The sequence below is a fragment of the Sus scrofa genome, chromosome 1, assembly GCF_000003025.6.
Source record: "Sus scrofa isolate TJ Tabasco breed Duroc chromosome 1, Sscrofa11.1, whole genome shotgun sequence".
Lineage (NCBI taxonomy): Eukaryota > Metazoa > Chordata > Mammalia > Artiodactyla > Suidae > Sus > Sus scrofa.
This window is the reverse complement of record NC_010443.5, coordinates 203,208,781-203,228,053: the sequence shown is the minus strand read 5'-3', so window position 1 is coordinate 203,228,053 and position 19,273 is coordinate 203,208,781. Positions and strand designations below refer to the sequence as shown.

The window sequence follows — 19,273 nt, the reverse complement described above, 5'->3', positions numbered from 1 at the left end:
CAAGGATGGACACACAGACACACACACAGAGTTGTGTATTCATAGAGCATCTCTGGAATGAGCCTTAAGAAATTGGTGGCTGTGGTTTCCTCTGGGAGAACTGGGGGACTGGAGAAAATTGGGAGGTTGATTGAGCAGAAAGTCTTATTTTTCACCATACCCTTTTGAATATTTTGAATTTAAAATAAATCATATTACACATTATTTTTCAAAACAATGAAAGAATAATTCCAAACCTTTAGATAATCCTTATGATCTGCCAGGCAATGTGTTCAATGCTTAATGTATATTAACTCCTTTAGTCCTTATAACAACTTTATGATGTAGACATTATTATATATCAAACTGATTTCTACAGATGAGGGAACTGATGTACAGAGAGGTTAAGTAACTTGTCCAAGGTCACACAGCTGGTAAATGCAAAGCTGGGATTCGGATCCAGAGAGTCTGGCTTTGGAGTCTGTCATCAACTACTACATAATGTGTCTTGCCAAAAATCAATATACTCACCTGCTCATAAACAAGTTGAGGCAGATAAGACAGTTCGTTTCTTCTCTCATGTGGATCTTCTGGGTGTTGGGTAAGGAAGATGGTGGCTCAAAATAACCAAGATACAACCTTAAACTCGTGGTGCAGAGGGCTTTGAAACTGTGACTATCAGGTCAAAAACATGACTTTCGCCAAGGTGCTTAGTCATTCTCAGCCTTAGTAGCTACTATGTGCCAGGTAGTCTGCTAGATTTAGGGGAAAATTGTTAATAAATAGAGTTTCTGTTCTCTAGAAATTTATTGTGTCATGAGGGATATGGGCAATAAACAAATAATCATACAAATTGTAACGTGAAAAATAAAGAGAAATTAAAGGGTACAATGAGAGATGACAACTGGGGCGCTGATTTCTACTGGATAGTCAAGAAGTATCAATTACACAGAGTGCTGATGAATGGGCAGGAATAAAGCAGGGAAAAGTGGAAGAAGATGGGCGAAAGAAAAGTATTCCGGATTTGGGGGAGGAGGGGAAAGAGCCTATGCAAAGACCCTGAGGCAGGAAAGAAGGACCTGTTTGAGAACAGAAAGGCCTCTCTCTGGCTAAAGCAAAGTCAGTCAAATTGAATTTGGAGACAGAGCTAGATCATGGAGACCATGCCAAGGATGTCACAATTTTCCTGAGAGTCAAGGGGAGGCTTCTGAAGGTTAACAGGAGTGACATGACTTGGTTTGCTTTTTAAGAAGATAACTTGGGTGGCTGTGTGGAAAATATGTAAAGACAGAGGCACTGGGGGACGTGGTAGATCAGCCAGCGAGCGATGAAGATGGCTTGGAATAAAGAGCTGGCAGAGAAAGGAGGAGATACATTTGAGATCTATTTTGGTGGTATCCTCTTTCATCAGATTTAGAATAATGTTAGCAACGCAGTGCTATTACGAAGCGTGGATTCACAGGTGCAAAAATGCTTTGTCAATTATAAAGTGCTAGACAAAGGGAATGATTATTGTTGAAGGAACCAGGTGCTAGAGAGGCTGTACGTTGCCCAAAGTCACACATCTTCTCTGTGGCTGAGAGGAGGCTGACCTGTGCTACCCTCACTCACTGTGATCACTTCTTTGCGGTGACCCCAGGGAAAAAGGAAGGCTGGTAACCAAGGAAAATTCTCTCATCCAGTGGACCTCTGGTAAATAATGATATTTAGGATGTTTCCTGGTTACAGATTACCCAAGTAAGTGGAATACAGGATCTATGAGGGAGAGCTCCCTGGAAAACGTTATCTGGGGTATAAGATGAAAATGTTTTGTAATTTAAATTCTCCACAGGGAGAGGTGAGCCTATGACCCTCACTATTCTGCATGAAGGCATGTGTCCAGTGAGGGAAGACAGGTCCTGGAAGCTACTCTTAAGATCCCTGAGCTTTCTGGACTTCATCTGAATCTCCTGATGGCCTGAATCCTTGAAGTTATTTAGCAAAGCCCCATGTTGGTTAAGACCCCCAATTTATGTAATGTGATTTCACAATCTCATCCTGTGTGTTTGCTTAGTGGCAGAGTCCTGTTTCCCAGGCTATTTGCCCCCATGTAACATCAGGCCTGACTGCAGAGTCCAGGGATGAAGGGAGAACAGAAGACTTGGTTATATTTGAAACCGCTTGCTAGTGACCTAACTCTGATATTTATTTGATGCATCAGATTATCTACTTCCTTGAAAAGTTATTTTTTTAGGATATTTATGCAATTTTAAGAAACATGATGCATCTGGCTTCATTGTAAATGACTAAAACTGGAAGAACACAATGTTGGATTCTTGGTGGTGATTTTGATGATGGCCCTAGGAGATGAACCAGGCCTCTTCAGTCTGATTCTAAGCAGCTACCTTAGGAAGTGCTCTTTAGATGCTTAGAAGCTCACATGCTACTCTCCAATTGCCAAAGAAGAGGCACAGTGTCAACATTCTGCAGCAAACATCAGTCCCAAAACTTCACAGCCCTTCTAATCATGTAGCTCTTTTATCCTTTTTTTTTTTAAATAAAGATGCACAATTAATCCATTTGTCTTCACATAAAACTTCATTTTGAAACTTAGGAGGATGACGAAAGAGAACCTCCCAGCACTCTTGCTGGAAGGGAGAGAAACCTCTCTTGTCTTCTCTGCCTCATAACAAACAGTATTTATGCTGGAGGCATCAAAAGACACAATCAGCAAAAGGACCTCTGCTCGCTCTTGCTCCTGGTAAAAAATCTCCGATCATGAACAGAGCTGTTGCAGATAAAGCATGCCGAAAGGCGAGGGCTGCCTATGGCAGAGGCTACACATGCAGACATCAGCAGGTTTGTGACAGAAGCGTAAACATGTTTTATGAAGAGAAGTCTTTTCGCATCCTTTCCCCCCTCAAACACGCTGCCAAACTAAAGCCCGGTGTTTACCTTCAGCAAGTGGGTCAAGGGTGTGTATCATGAGCTGGAAGATGCTGTTCCTCATGAGACTGTTGTGGAGGGAGGCAGAACTCCCACCTCGCTGGAGTCGTGGCTTAGCCTGAGCAGAGAAACCAGACAGAGGTGCTGTTAGATCTCAGAGGCACAAAGCCAGGTGCATTACAGGTAAGATCCTCACCTAGTCTGTCATAGCATCACACACAACTGAACAAAGAGTTGCAAAGTACATTCCTTCAAAGTCTCCTGATGGAATGGGGTTCTCACATTCTTTCCTACTGAAGAAATGAATGCCATCACTTTTTTAGAGCTTACTATATGCTGGTCACTGTGCTACATCCTTCACCTCCATGTACTGATCTCATTCTCAACATGAGTCCTATGAATTAGGTACTGTTATTGTCCCTTTAGACAGATGAGGAAACTTAGCATCAGAGAAGCAAAATGAGGTATTCAGGTCATACAGACAAAATATGGAAGATAGAGGAATGGACCACAGGTCTGCTTCACTCAAAATCTGTTCTCTGAACCAGTGATTGGGTCTCTAAGTTGTTCAGATGGCACTCCCTTTCAGTAAAATTTTTGAGTGTGTATATATGTATCTATATCAATTTAAGTATATCTTCATATCCAGACACATACTAAATTATGATTATATATATCATAGAACATTTGCAAAATTAGAAATTCTGAAGAATAATATAGAAAGCAAATGATAGAGGTGCTACTATTTTCCACTTGCTCCACAAAGGAACATCCTCATACCTTCCAGGGTACCTCATCTCCATGCTGGCAACCACAGCTCTCATCTATGAAGCCCTATAGTCTATGTTATGTGAGATTTGAAAAGAGAGAACCTCCTACTATGAATCCACAGAGAATCGTCTTAACTCCAAAGGGGGACCCCCCCTTTATAAATTCCTACTTGTGTGATGTTTTGGTCAGATAAATAAAATTGAAAGGTAAGGGAGGAAGAATGACTTTATAGAGATGAGGTTACCAACAAACTTTTACCCTTACATCTTCAAAAGCAAATAATCGAAAAAGGAGAGACTCCAAACTCTCTGAATTTTGATAAATTTATATCCTGAATATGAACTGCTTTCTCCTCCTTTGGTTGATTTTGTGCTGGTTATCACAAGGGAAGATGCTTCAGAGGCATCCAAGCTTAATAGATAGGCAGATTTAAGAGGGAGGGGGGTAAATATCCTGTGAGGGAATCTTATTGAACTTTTTGGTCCAAAGTTGTGACATGAAATTTTCCTAGGGTCAGATAGAAATACAGTATTATGTCCCACTGAGTCTTTCAATCCTTTGCATGATAGGATTTGTAAAACATTCCACCACATGCAGGAAAAGTCCCATAGGAGGCTCCATAACCAACTATATTTGGAAGGTACTACATCCTGGACCACTTGTAGAGTTTTAAGCTACACATTAGACCATCAAGTTTAAAAAAATCTGGCTAACTTGATTAACTTGGACAATATTTCAAAACTATTGCCCATACATTCTTTATTTTGCAGGATACTTCACAATATGGTCCACATGTTTGGAGACAAACATGAAACCCAGAGTAAGCTTGAAGTATGAGTAAAATGTCATTATAAGAAACATGGGGAAATCAGAATTTTTTACTGTGATTTTATTATAATTGCTATCTATTAAAAATAATACTTCCAACTCTATGGGGTTTGGAGAAGATTCAGAGGTGATTACTGGTGTCTCAGTGGTGAACTAGATCATGCTTCACAAAGGAAGAGACTGGGTCTATACCTCTAGCCCAGTACTAGATCTAGCATAGCCTGTTGGCTTTCAATGTGTGTCGTAAGTCTCTGCTCTGAGCATAACAGGAGGAAGAATGAGGTCATATATATCTTCATTATTAGTCCTTTCAGTCTCAAAAATCTAGAACATTTTTAAAATGCCTTTGTGTTATTTGATTCAGATGATTAAGGTTAAATACTTTTTAGGGGCAAGATTAAAAGATTTGAGAAGAGTTGAAATGTAATCACTACTTGATGGCCGAACACAAAAACTCTGAAGGTCATGTCCTTGCCAAGCTGCACAATACAAAATGTGATGTGTTAATTGGAAAATGTGTTTGTTTCTAACTATCTGTCATAATCACTGTTACTATAGTCCTTATTCTGGGAAGCTGAAACACCTCTTCTCTGGAGATCTTCGTTAGGCCAGAATTATATCTATAGAACTTCAAGCATTCTTTGGGAGCATTATGCATAAATTGAATAACATATCTCATGCAGCATTTCTTTTGATGGAACCAAAAGAAATTTCCAACCAAAAAAAATAGGTGCATGCATATACACAGAGAAATAGATCCCAAGCATTAGATCCTACACTGTCCCCAAATACCAGCTCAACATCCCTTGGAATGGAATTTGGGAATATCTTACTCTTTCAACTCTTTCACACCAAGTGAAAGAGAGAACTCAAACTTTCTGAAATCTAATCCCAGAAGTAATTTGTCACTGAATGTCAGGAGTCAGTTGACAGTAATTATAGGACAAAGTGTACATACACCAGTAGATTAAACCCTTTAAGTATTCCAAGGGAGAGCATAATCTGCTGAGCACAAGAGCCCCTCTTCCGCCCACCTCTGCCCTCACATTCTCCACAGGCACATGGACATGTACAGACAAGGCCACTGCTTCCTACCGGTAGAGCCTGTTCATCCTTGTCCCTGGCTGTAGATGACTGCATAAGAGGAAAAGGCAAAAACAAAAGACAAAGAGAGAAATAAACAACAAGTCACATATAGGTTTTACACTTAATCATAGGCATCAGTACGGGAAAAGACTCTTTCCGCTCTTGGGAAAGTTTATTCCAACACAGAGGGTCAAGAGTACATATTTCCAGCCAATATACAATGGTTTATTTAGGTACATAGTACATTCTCTTGAAAGATCAAAGATGAATGGCCAACCCAAATGCTCAGTAACAGAGAGCAGTTAAATCAGTTGTGGCCCAGCCATCCAGTAGAATGCCATGTGGTTATTACAACGAATGAGGTAAGTACACACGTGTCTACACAGAAAAATATCTAAGATATATTATTATCTCATTTTCTAAAAAGGAAATAAATGAATAACACTTTAGTATATGTGAAGAAAAAAGTTCTGCAAGACTTATACCAAACTCTTATTCGTGCTTATTACTGGAGGTTGGGATTATAAGGTTATAGCCCAGGCCATGTTGGATTGAGTTAACATTCTCCACCCCACATGTGGTGAAGCAAATAAAGCCTGAAGAAGTGAGGCCACCAAATTAGAAACTAAGAATATTACACATGGAATTCAGATAATCCACCTTCATTCCCACCCCACCACTTGATGTTTTCCATCACAAAATGGAAATATCTGTCAAGTTGAGAAAAGTAAACTGAAAGACAAGGGCACGTGAGGGCTGGGTCATCTGCTGAGGGAGAATACAACACAGACAAGGGACCCTGGTGCTCTTCCAATGTGCCCCAATGGACAGCTTTGCTTTCCCACTTAATGCAAATACTCCCTCTTTAACAGACCTGGGCACCATTCTGTGATCCTTCCTGCCTTGTGAACCTCCCCATGATCAGACCACTGCCTCTATCACCTCACCTCAACTATAGGTGCACAGAGCAAAAATCGGACCCTTTCTCTTGTTGCCTCTGGTCCTCTCCATTAGCATTGCTGCTGACCTGTGTCTTTAGGACTAATCAAACACCAGGAGAAGAAGAGATGAGGGAGGAGGTATTTTAAAATCTTCTCTCTTTTTTTAGTCCTACCACACATGTCATAGAAGAAAATGCTAAGAAGCCCTCACATTCCACCTAAAATAGACATTTTTGTGTAAAAAAAAATGGAAAGGATTCTTATAATTTTGCACTTCAAATTATTCGTTATGTATGTGCAATTCATTCCATGTGTGATTGGCATGCTGGGCATCTTGGAAAGTGAGAAAACTGAACCTGCAATTTGGTTTCCCATGTTAACTTTTTAAGAAGACTAAATTGAATACTTAATGAAGGTGATATTACATATTTTGTAGACATTCAATGGAACATTTAATAATCTTATATATACTTTTTTGGATTTTAGAGTCAATATCAACATCCACATTTTCTTTTAACCCTCAAAGAACTTGTAAGTCTCAGGCACAGATGAAGTGTTTAGGTGGCAGGTAATTTCTGAATACAGCCCACGGGCATGACTTAATTTGTCATAACCTCCTAATCTGGAGCTCGCTCTCAGTGACTTTTTCTAAAAGCACTAATAAGAAAATATCCCTGATTCCCTAACTCCAGGAACATGCTTGGGGAACTGGAATGGACCTGAAATTCTTCTTTGATTTCCATTTTTGCTCTGAAAGGCACCATGTGATTCCATTTCTCTCTGGCAGTCCTTTCATTTTCTCTTCTCCCACATCAGACAGTTCAACAAATGGCTCCACATTCTACAGAACAATCCCCCAGGGAAATTATCCAGTGCAGCCAGCTCAGCCTTTGGACATACATCGAGATTAACTGTCAGAGCACGCCTTTTCAGTTAGCAAATTTACACCTCGTGGCTAAATAGGAGACAAATAATTATAAGCTGGGGTTGATATACCCCAGCGATACCACAGAACATGAAGGAACAGAATGAAACTGAGGAAAGAAAAGGGTGGTCTTTATAAGGACAAAAGTATCTTCAGCAGAGAATTTGGATTTGAAAGATATATTTTTTAAAAAATCTGAGGAAGAAAAAAAATCCAAATATGCCTTTTGGTCTGAAAAGAAGAAAAAAAAATCTATGCCATGGATTTGCTTTTTCTCTCACAAGCCAGGAGGCTCATAAGACACAATAGATGGAAAGAAAGTGCCTTGTATGTAGATGCTACAAAGACAAAACTCAGGGCAGAGAAAGGTCTGAAATCCTTTACAAAATGCCTTGCTGTTTAACATCAGCATATGCTGACATTAGTTTGTTTTCAAGTATAATTTGTAGACGTGAATATACATCAGGTTACAACATGTAAATTCAGGTATATGCATAAATGGCAACTGAGGTCATTAAAATATCCCTCCACTTTCCTTTCATGTAGCTCTCTTGCAAAAAACATAAGAAATGTGACATATGATGATAACTGCTCATTTTCCAGGATTTGCCTACCTCTACTGATAGTTCCTGATGCTCACCTGACTTAGCCTCCTCTAATCACATCTTGAAGCAGCCTCACAGTCCTGGAAATGTGTTTCTGATTATGTTAGGAATTCAGTTTTTTTTTCTTTCTTTTTCATCTGTGTGCACAGTATATGGAAGTTCATCGGCCAGGGATCGAATCCAAGCTGCAGCTGTGATCTATACCATAGCTGTGGCAACACTGGATCCTTAACCCAATGTGCCACAGCGGAAACTCCTTAAAGGGCTTTAAATTACACTGAGGTGAAGGCAGAAGGAAATGATCCAAATGTGCATAACATGTAGTATTTCTAATCACTGGATTATTTAGCTAAGTATCTGGGTTTTGGGTTGGCCTCAGTGTTGCAAATTTATTTTCAAGGCTGTTGAACATCCGGTATGTTTATTCTAACCCATTCGATGTCACAGAAAAAAATAACTTCTTCAAAACAGGACTGATGTGACTTTAAGGATTAATATCTTGGCATTCTTTTTTTTTTTTTTTTTCTTTTTAAGGCTACACCCAAGGCATGTGGAAGTTCCCAGGCTAGGGGTCAATTTGGAGCTGCAGCTGCTGGTCTATGCCACAGCCACAGCAATGCAAGATCTGAGCCATGTCTGCGACCTACACCACAGCTCATGGCAATACCAGATCGCTGACCCACTGAGCGAGGCTAGGGATCAAACCCTCATCCTCATGGATACTAGTTGGATTCCTTACTGCTGAACCATGATGGGAACTCCAATCTTGGCATTCTTATTATGTATACTGCTTTTTAAATTTCCTTAATCTCAAACACACCAAAATATCATATACTTGTGCTACGCTAATTTGACAGCCCAGTTCCCAATGGTCAGTTCAAAGACTGTGCCAGTTATAGGAAAGATTTGTCAAGCCAAATCCATAGGATTCCATAGCATTCCATAGCAATTCTTGAGGAACATTTTTTTTGCTTAAAATATTCTGTAATCTAATCTTTTATTTAATTTAAACTGACCTCCTCCTTGATTATGGCAAGTAATTAAATAAAGAGCAAGTGAGATGATGTCATTAATATCTGTTGTCCTTCCAGGTGGAACGATTCTAAATGGGAATTTTGCTATAATTTTCTAGGTGTTTTAAAAGTGCCACATTCCTCCACCCCCGATAAGAAAATATATAGCTCATGTACAAAGCATTTTTAATGTTATAAACCATCTTCAAATCCTTAAATCTTTTGTCCTTTGACCCTTGAAAGCCACTCGTTTGAAATGACTTCCCTGACTACTAAATGTAGTTTTGATGTGACTCTGTATAGAGCCTTACCTCACGTACAGGCCCCGGCTACCACCTCACACGTATAAACATCAGGTGAATACTGCATAGTTTAGCTACATCATGAGCATGCAGTGCCTGGTTTACTCTGGTAACCACTCACCTGCAAGTTACATAATCATGTGGGTTACTGGGAAGATTTCATGCCAAAAGACAAGGCTGTAAAGGGTGGATTTTCTGGCCAGTGACATTGGCAACAAAAACGAAAGATGAGCAATTTTTCACAACAGTCAAGTAACAACCATACACTTCCACCACCATAACCTTCCACTAAGTCCTGAGAAATGTACCTAAATTCAGGGAGAAAGGGCCCAGAAGCAACTATGTAGTCTATAAGAACAGCTCTAAAAGTATAATGATTTTGTCATAAATATGATCCAAAATATACATGCTGATAATTGGAGATATTAACCCATAATTAATTGATATTAATTTTAATGTCTTAGAATTTAGAAAGGTTAGGTAAGAGATGATTTGACTGATTGATTTTCATTAAAGGAATTAACAATGAAGTATTAAATGATGTCTCCTTGTTTTTTCAATATATTTACAGGTAATAAGCAAAAACATTCAAATCTCTCTTCTGGTTAAAGATGAATAAACCTTCAAAGCCTAGAAGGATAGATAAAAGGTACATAATCTTCAAATATGAAATTTAAAAGGAAAGAAACCCAACCACTTTTTTTTTTTTTTTTTTTTTTTTTTTTTGGTCTTTTCTAGGGCCGCACCCATGGCATAAAGTGCTTTCCAGGCTAGGGGTTGAATCAGAGCTGTAGCCGCCAGTCTACACCACAGCTCACGGCAACACCAGATCCTTAACCCACTGAGCAAGGCCAGGGATCGAACCCACAACCTCATGGTTCCTAGTTGGATTCACTGACCACTGAGCCACAACAGGAACTCCCAACCACTTCTTAATCAGATGCAAAATCATGTGTTTTTGCCTCCCTTTACTGTGTTCCTAACATACTCCCTAAAATATTAAGGGGGACAGGACTAAATAAATTCCTAAGGAAAGAAATACTAAGAGATTTAAAAGCAAATTACTTTTACTACTGGTTGCTGGGTAATTATGCCACTGTCACTGTTCTTTAGGAGAATAAGAATCTCAAAGATTAATGAAGTGCTGAGGGTGGCAACCCAGGGTGCAAGAATACCCATTTGCAACTCTGGTTTAAAGAAATACACTGGGATGGAAAGAAAGGATGGAAATTAAGTCAAAAGCATGGTAATGGAAACTCACATTTTGGAAGCAAAGCATTTTGAAAATTTATCTGAATAATTTCCATGATCTTGAAATATTTAGGATTGCAGGAAGAAATTTCAGAAGAAATTTAGATATGCTTCAAAATGAAGGAGACGTAAGTGAAATTACTTAGGGACAGAAGAAATAATGTAGGATAAAAAGAGGTGTCATGTAATTATCAAGAATACAGAATTCAGGCCCAGACTGCTTAGGTTTATTTCCCTATCTTTGTCATTTATTAGCTGTGTGACCTTGGACAAGCTGCTCCTCTCTTTATGTTTTAGTTTCCTCATCTGTCAAATGGGGGTAATAATAGCAACTACTTCAGAGGGTTGTTGGGAGGGTAAATGAGTTAAAACATGTAAAGTGCTTAGATAATGTTTGGTACATGGTAAGCACTATGTATTAGTTCTATTATCATTACTATTAATAACAGGAGCCATAAGAGAGAATAATGACAAACTATATGCCCAAATTAGGTTTGGGGTTGTGAACAGGGTGGTTTCTAAGAGAAGCAGGAAAATTCCATTGATTAGGATGGTGAGAGGAGATTTCTGTAGGACACTAGAGGATGGTTAATTGGGCACATCCAAGGTTGGCAACTGAGGGAAGAGGAAATGACACAACAGATTATATTTCCTTCACTTGGCTTCTGAACTCCATCTCTTTCCATGAGTCAGCACTGTCCGAAGGGTTTAGGACTGGCAAAGCAGGGCTAGTATTTCATAATTCATATACCTTCGTGGATCAGGATGCTCTGGAGACTAGAAGATTAAGAGAAGGTAGAACCTTGAAACTTTTTTTTTCTGGCTGCGACTATGGCATGCAGAAGTCCCTGGGCTAGGTACTGAACCTGCGCCAAAGCAGTGACAACACCAGAATCTTAACCCCCTGAGCCACCAGGGAACTCCTAGAATCCTTTAAACTTATATGTAAGGTTATATGTCAATTACATTTCAATAAAGCTGGAAAAAGTAAAATAAAAACAAAAAAGATTTAAATACTTCTCACTAAATTGATAAGCTGTATTGGGTGTACACTATGCCCAACTCTGCCAGCCAGCCTCCCAAAGAGTGGAAGTGCTGATTCTTGAGAGCAGGTTTCACCTCGTGCCTCTCATGGTCCCTGACATGGCTACTAAAAATGCAACCAGGCAGCAGGAGAGAGTCAGGACACTCAGGTAGAATGGGGACTGTGTGGTCCTATGTCAGGGACTAAAGCTCCTCTGATCCTTCCTCCATTGGCTACATTAATAGAAATGATGATTATTTAAATCTATTCCTCAGAGCCCCTATTGAATCCTTCTTATTAAGTGAGTACACAGAAGATATTAATCCTAATTTTGTAAATGGAAAGGGAGAAGTGGGAAGTGCCTCAGGCTGTTTCTGTCCTTGGGATACTAAGCACCTTTGTTAATTCACTTAATTTAGGAATTAACATCTTAACCACCCCTGCCAACTCTTGCCTCCCCTTGAAAAATCCAGATGTTGCCAATATACTCTGCTGTATTGTTTGAGCAATTCTCACAATTGCTAATGAACCATTTTGATATGCCAATCAAACACAATCTGTTAGTGGTGTCCTGGCATTAGTCACACAAATTTCCTTTGACTGGGAAAGAACCCCAATGCGTTCACATATTAAGTCTGGATTGCCTGACTTCTTCTAAGGAAAGAGTGTCTAAAGCACTGTGAACTTAAAAGTCCAACAAATGCTGATGCTGGACATACCACAGAATAATTTGCTGCAAATAAAGTAGATTCCACTAATAATGGATAATATTTATTGAAAGTTTAAAATGTGCCAAGGGGGAGCTCCCATTGTGGCTCAGCAGAAACGAACCCAACCAATACCCATGAGGATGGGTGTTTGATCCCTGGCCATGCTCAGTGGGTTAAGGATTTCGGTTCTGCCATGAGCTATGGTGTAGGTAACAGATGTGGCTTAGATCTGGTGTTGCTGTGGCTGTGCTGTAGGCCAGAAGCTGCAGCTCCATTTCAACCCCTAGTCTAGGAACTTCCATATGCTGCAGGTGTAGCCCTAAAAAGAAAAAAAAGAAAAGTGTCAAGGGCTTCACGTATAATATCTCATTGAATCCTCATAATAACAGGTATTATAACCACTCCTGCCACCTCTAACACATCAGGACCCCAAGGCTGATGGAGGTTGGACAATTTGCCCATGGCCACATAGCTAGTAAGAAGCAGAGCTGGAATATAAACTCAGACAGCTGGGCTCCACAGCCTCTCTAAGTGTTGTGGAGACAAAAAAAGTGGAATTTTCCATGCAGTGGCCCAGGGGAAGGAGGCTAGAGGTACTAGAACAGCAAACACAGCAAAAATAGTTTATGTATATTAAGAACTATTTATGCATTCTGACTTTCAATGGAAGCCAGAAAATCATTGCCAAGTGATTACTGTGAATGCTGAACAACAGATTTTATTTGTGTTCATTTGGTACAAAAAGTTGGTGCTTGGAAATAGAGAAAGTACAGAGGTTATTTTCCTGTCTTTTGTCTCTTCCAGCATTATTATTGATACTTGCCTACAACTGTCATAAATTTTCTTTTGAACGTCTTCTAAAGGTCATCGAGGTACTATTATGACCTTCATAGTCGCATAGGTTCAATGCAAACTAGTTTATCCATACATCAAATTGACTTGTATTAAGGAATTTATAGCTCAGCACTAGGTGGGAAAAGTGGGGCCCTCTGGTAGTCCATTTATCACTGTGGCCGTGCCACATTAGTTTATATTTAGTTTACTGAGAAGCATGTTGTGCCCAATCTTGATGGACAAGTGCTGTTGCTTTGTTTCGAGGAAAGAACAATTTAAAAAACGAAACAATCATATTCCCAGTGTCAGAAGCATCAATGGGAGATTCTGAATAGCAAGTTTTGAATAAAGAAGATTTATTTGGTCAGCTGCTTAATATTTATTTGATAACATTTATTGGATGCTTTACCATATGGCAGGCATTATTGTAGGTTCTAGGGATACAGATGTGATCAAAACTGACAAAAATCTGTCTTCATGGAGTTAAATTCCAGAATATGCTATCATAAAATTAACCAGACAGAAAGAATAGAAAGTAATTAGCTCACTTAAAACTGTTATATTTAAAGATATATTTAAGTGGATTAACTATGGTCTGACTATAACTTCTCTATTCATGCTTTATGATTAATTTACTAATTTTGGATTTAGCATACACCTGGCTTAGAGACAAGCAAGCAAAGACTATAAAGAATATATAAAAAAAGACTGAGTCTATAAAATTTTAAACAACATATACCAAAGGCACTAGACACTTAAAGTACAACTTGAAACTGATAAAATTGAAGATGTGATTTAATTTTTGAGAATATCATTGGTTACAATGTTCTTTACCAATATTAAAAAAAAAACTCTCACAAATTTAAGATTAAAAACAAACAACCAAAAAACAAACCCTGAGCTTCAAAGAGAACTGGACTATAATTTGAATGTAATGTAACTTTGTGATTTTGACACATGTATCTTTTCACTTTTATGGTCTCTCAGGTACAGTGTAACTTTATTAATACCACATTTTAACTTGTGATTCTAGAAATTTCATTGGCACCACACCAGTAGCTGATTCTTATAGGACTCACATAATTTCCATACATGCAGAAAAATAAGAGGTGCCAGATTTGCTGAACTTAGTCTTGGAATTCCCAGGAAGCAAATGAACATCACATAGACCCAATTTAAACACTTAATAAAAATATAGTTAATTAAACTTTGGGAAAACCACAAAGAGCACAAAAAACAAGTTTATAACATTTTCTATTGAAAATATACTAATACTGCGACTCGGCCCCATTCCTTGATCTGCTCTCCTGTTCCCAAGAAAGGACGGGAGGAAACGGCTCACTCAGGTCATGGATTCATTTTGAACACAGCTTGGCTACTTTCAGATCCCACTCACACCCTGTGCGCCTCCCCCATTATCCCCCCACAACTTGCTCTCGAGTTCATCCTTTTATATAATTTGCTTCATCTCTCACATTCCCACTGCTGAGAACCATCCTGAGGGCAAAGACAATGGTTTTTTTTTTTTCCATTTTCTATTATTCCACAGTATAGTAGTTGCTAGATGCTCAACGAACATGAACTTAACAGTAAATAAGTGAAATCAGAGCTTACATTTTTAATGAGTACATATGCTCATATGAAATGAAGGCAGAGGCAAATGGCTTTTCAGTCTAACGCCAAATCATGTCACTTTCTTCTTAGCATTTGAAAGCTAATGACCCATTGCTTTTTTTTCTTTATTACTCAATGAATTTATTACATTTATAGTTGTACCCCATTGCTTTTTAAATCATTCTCCTCCCATGTATCTGAGATGCATCCTCTGATCAGGCTATCTTATACTCATAGAAATGTAATGATATAAAACCTCCCTTCTTTGACCTCCAATTTTAGTTAGAATTAGCATTTCACAGTCATTTCCGATTGCTTGTGTTTGCCATTTTGTTTGCTTGGTTGGAACTATAACCTTCTTGAAAATGGGTGTCTTAATCCGTTACTCATCTTTACATTTCATATTCTGCCTACCTATGTGCCAGCACCCTGCAGATGCTCAGCAAACACTGATCTCTTGATTGACAGCTGGAATTTTGGGGGACTAGAGTTTTGCAAAGAAGGAAGATGTTCAGATAGGCAAGAAACTCACTCGAAGACAGAAAAAATTGAGGGACCTGGATTCAGTGTTGGGCTTAGGTCACAGTCAGCAGAAACTCTTTGGACTAATATAGAGTGATAGCGGTCAACAATTCTCTGCCTCAACCCTAGACCCTGTGCCCAAACAATATTGCATGGGTCCTTTTAAACTAAGACTAACTTTTTTTTTTGGTCTTTTGTCTATTTATGGCCACATCTGCGGCATATGGGGGTTCCCAGGCTAGGGGTCAAATAGCAGCTACAGCTGCCAGCCTACACCACAGCCACAGCAACTCAGGATCCTTAACCCACTGAGGGCAGGGACTGAACCCACATCCTCATGGATACTAGTTGGGTGCGTTAATCACTGAGCCATAATGGGAACTCTAAGACTAACTTGTTTGTTTGTTTTTTAGGGCTGCACCCATGGCATATGGAAGTTTCCAGGCTAGGGGCTGAATTGGAGCTACAGCTGCCAGCCTACACCACAGCTACAGCAACACAGGATCCTAGTCACGTCTGCAACCTACACCACAGCTCATGGCAACGCCAGATCCTTAACCCACTGAGCGAGATCAGGGATCGAACCCACATCCTCAGGGACCCTAGTCAGGTTCGTTAACCGCTGAGCAATGAAGGGGACTCCTTAAGACTAATTTTTTGTGGCACTAGTGGTGCAGAGAAGAGTGTGGTAGTTTCTTTTAGCTGATGGAAGCGTTGAATGGGACAAGGCCCCCATGTAGTGAAGTGGAGAACATGGCAGTAAGGGAAGTTCCCCTGGGCACTGACCATTAAACACCTGGGCACCTTGGAAAAGAAGAATGCATGGTAAAGACTAGGAACCCCACCAATGGGGCTAGACACAAGGACAGTTATCACTCCTATTTCCCTGAGTGGGATGCAACCTAGGGTAATGAGAACCACATTAAGGTTCAATTTCAGTCACTCAGATCACTTATCTTTCCTAGCCTCTGTTCTCATAAGCAGTCCAGACAAACTGCCCTTTTAGCTCTTTTATCTGTGTCTTACCTTGAATATTACCAAGTTATTCCCTCCTGCTCTATTCACCAAATATCTTCCTTCATGGTATCTTCAAAACCACTCTTTCATTCATTTTTCAACACATACTTAATAAGCACCTTATGGGAAATACATTGTTCTAGGTATGGGTACACTGTCTATTTAAGAACAAAACAGCCCAAATCCTTGCTCCCATGGAACTTACTTGCTAGTTTAAATCTCTCTTCTAAGACAATCTTCCAACTAAGTAGCAAAGGCAGGCATTGATATATAAAATCCCTACTGACTTTGAGCACTTGAGATACTGTGCTAAATGCTCATTTAATCCTCATCACAATTCTAGGAGAAAAGTTATATTAGGAAGCATTGAAAACAAAATATTTTTACTTTGAAATAATTATAGTCACAGGTAGCTGTAAAAAAGAATGCACAGGGAGATGCTATGCACACTTCAGACCCAGGCTCCCTCAAAACTAGCATTTCACACAACTACAGTATAATATCAAAACCAGGAAGTTGACATGTACAATCTACTGTGTTCACTCAGACTCTGCCACTTTTATGTGTACTTACTTGTGATTGTGTCTGGTGTGAATGCTGTTTGTACTGCACTATGCAATTTAATCACATGTATAGCTTCTTGTAACCACCACTGCAATCAAGATACTTACCTCTACCATTACCGTAAGATTCCCCTGGGCTTCCCCTTTCTATCTACATACATCCTTCCCCTCATCCCTAACCCCTGGTACTCATTAATCAGTTATTCATCTCTACAATTGTCTCAAGATTATTATTTAAGTGGAATCATGCAGTATGTATCCTTTTGAGACTGGATATTTCTACTCAGTATAATTTCCTTGAAGGCCATCCAAGTTGTAGCAGATATTAACAGTTTGCTCCTTTTTACTGTTGAGTAATATTCTATGATATGGATAAACCACATCCATCCATTGAAGGATATCTGGATAGCTTCCAGTTTGAGGCTACAGTGAATAGAGCTGCCATGAGCATTCATGCACAAGTTTCTGCATAAAACAATTTTAATTTCTCTGGGATAAGAATACAAATGTTGGGTCATAAGACCATTTTTAGTTTTAAAAGGAACTGTCACATTATTTCCCAGAGTGGCTGTATCATTTTATATGCCCACCAGCAATGTATATGAGTGATCCAGTTTTTTTTTTTTCTGTATTCTTGCCAGCATTTGATATTATTGCTATTTTTGTTTCTATCATCCTAATAGGTATATTTACTATCTCATTGTGATTTTAATGTGTGTTTCCCAATGGCTTATGATGTTGAATATTTTTTATGTACTTATTTTCCATCAGTATATCTTTATCAGTGAAATGCTTGTGCCTATCTACTGCCCATTTCCTAACTGGATTTTTTTTAAATATTATATTTCAAGAAATCTTTATATATTCTAGATACAATTCCTTTGCCAAATATGTGGTTTGCAAACATTTCCTCCCCATCTGTAATTAGTCCTTTCATGCCCTTGACATGGTCTTTCACAGAGCAAGAGTTTTTAATTTTGATGAGGTCCAATTTATCAATATTTCTTTGGACACATCAGGTTTTGGTTCACATATAAGAATGCTTGCCTAGTCCTAGGTTCCAAAGATTTTACCCAATTTTTTTTCCCAGAAGTCTTTAGTTTTGTTTCATAATTAAGCTCCTGATCCATTTTGAGTTAACTTCTACACAAAATGTGAGTTTTGGTCATCGTCCTTTTTTTTTGCCTACAGATGTCCAATTGCTATTATGCCCATTTTAAAGATCAGGAGTGGCTAGTGAAGTTAACTGGCTTGCTCAAAGACATACAGGTAGGAAGTGAAGGCACTGGGGTTGAAATTCAGGAAATCTAACTTGTTACCCTGCTCTTCTTGGCCATACTTCCCTGGGTCCATTGCATCATTCTCTCTGCACTCCCCAAGCAAACTCAGAATTCACCTTCCACACAGGACAGAAGGAATTTATCCAGGAAATGGAAGCCATTCAATCTTCATAGAACTATTTAAGGAAATCAAGAGCTTTATTCATTAGCCTTGCTTTGAACAAAAAAGTACATAATTTAAAAAATAAACTATTACTTCCAACATTATGCATTCTTGCAATGGTATAAAGACAAAGTGAAGGAGTTCACGTCATGGCACAGTGGAAATGAATCTGACTAGGAACCAAGAGGTTGTGGGTTCGATCCCTGGCCTCGATCAGTGGGTTAAGGATCCGACGTTGCCATGAGCTGTGGTGTAGGTTGCAGACGTGGCTCAGATCTGGTGTTTCTGCAGCTGTGGTATAGGACGGCAGCTAAACCTCCAATTAGACCCCTAGCCTGGGAACCTCCATATGCCACAGGTGCAGCCCTAAAAAGACAAAAAAAAAAGTTAAAATCAGAAAAAGAGAGATGAAATTGAAATTGAAACCTGCCATTAAGTAAGGAAGGTGCTCTGCTTCTGCTGATGAAGTCGTAAGGGACTGAGGATGTTGGAGGTTCAGGCGGTAAAATTAGATTTCTGGTTCTATATAGCAGCTTTGATCTCCAAGGATGTATCTTATCTGTCAATAGCACAACGGAAATTGTGTACCATTGAGAACAGATGTAGCCTCACAGTAACAAAAATGGAAAAGATATGCTCTGGGAATCCTAACTGCATTACTATCAGATGGAGCCAGGAAGTACTGATATTACAGCCAATACCATGTTCTTGGCCAAATACTCAGCACTATTTTCAGTGTTGGAATTAAAAACTGGTTGTGGGACTAGGGGAAGATGACATGAAGAATATCCTGGAGAAAAAGCTTTCTTTCTAACTGCTGCTGGCTCTGAAGACTTGGGTTTAGACATTGAGAACTTCTGGATATTTCTAGAGACTTCATTTTGTAGCAGGTCCCAGGGCACAAGCTTACTGCCCAGAGA

The 19,273-nt window shown here is 39.2% G+C and overlaps 1 protein-coding gene across 5 annotated transcripts in view; it reads right to left on the bottom strand.

Moving 5' to 3' along the window:
- Positions 1 to 19,273, bottom strand: part of SLC24A2 (solute carrier family 24 (sodium/potassium/calcium exchanger), member 2) — a 276,880-nt gene that overhangs the window by 108,389 nt on the left and 149,218 nt on the right. For 3 of the 5 annotated variants that reach the window (XM_021078223.1, XM_021078320.1, NM_001244595.1), the window contains 2 exon segments: positions 5,599 to 5,637; positions 2,914 to 3,022 (listed from right to left, as the gene is read on the bottom strand). In XM_021078223.1, the coding sequence (XP_020933882.1) occupies positions 2,914 to 3,022; positions 5,599 to 5,637 (148 nt within the window). 5 annotated transcript variants of the gene reach the window in all.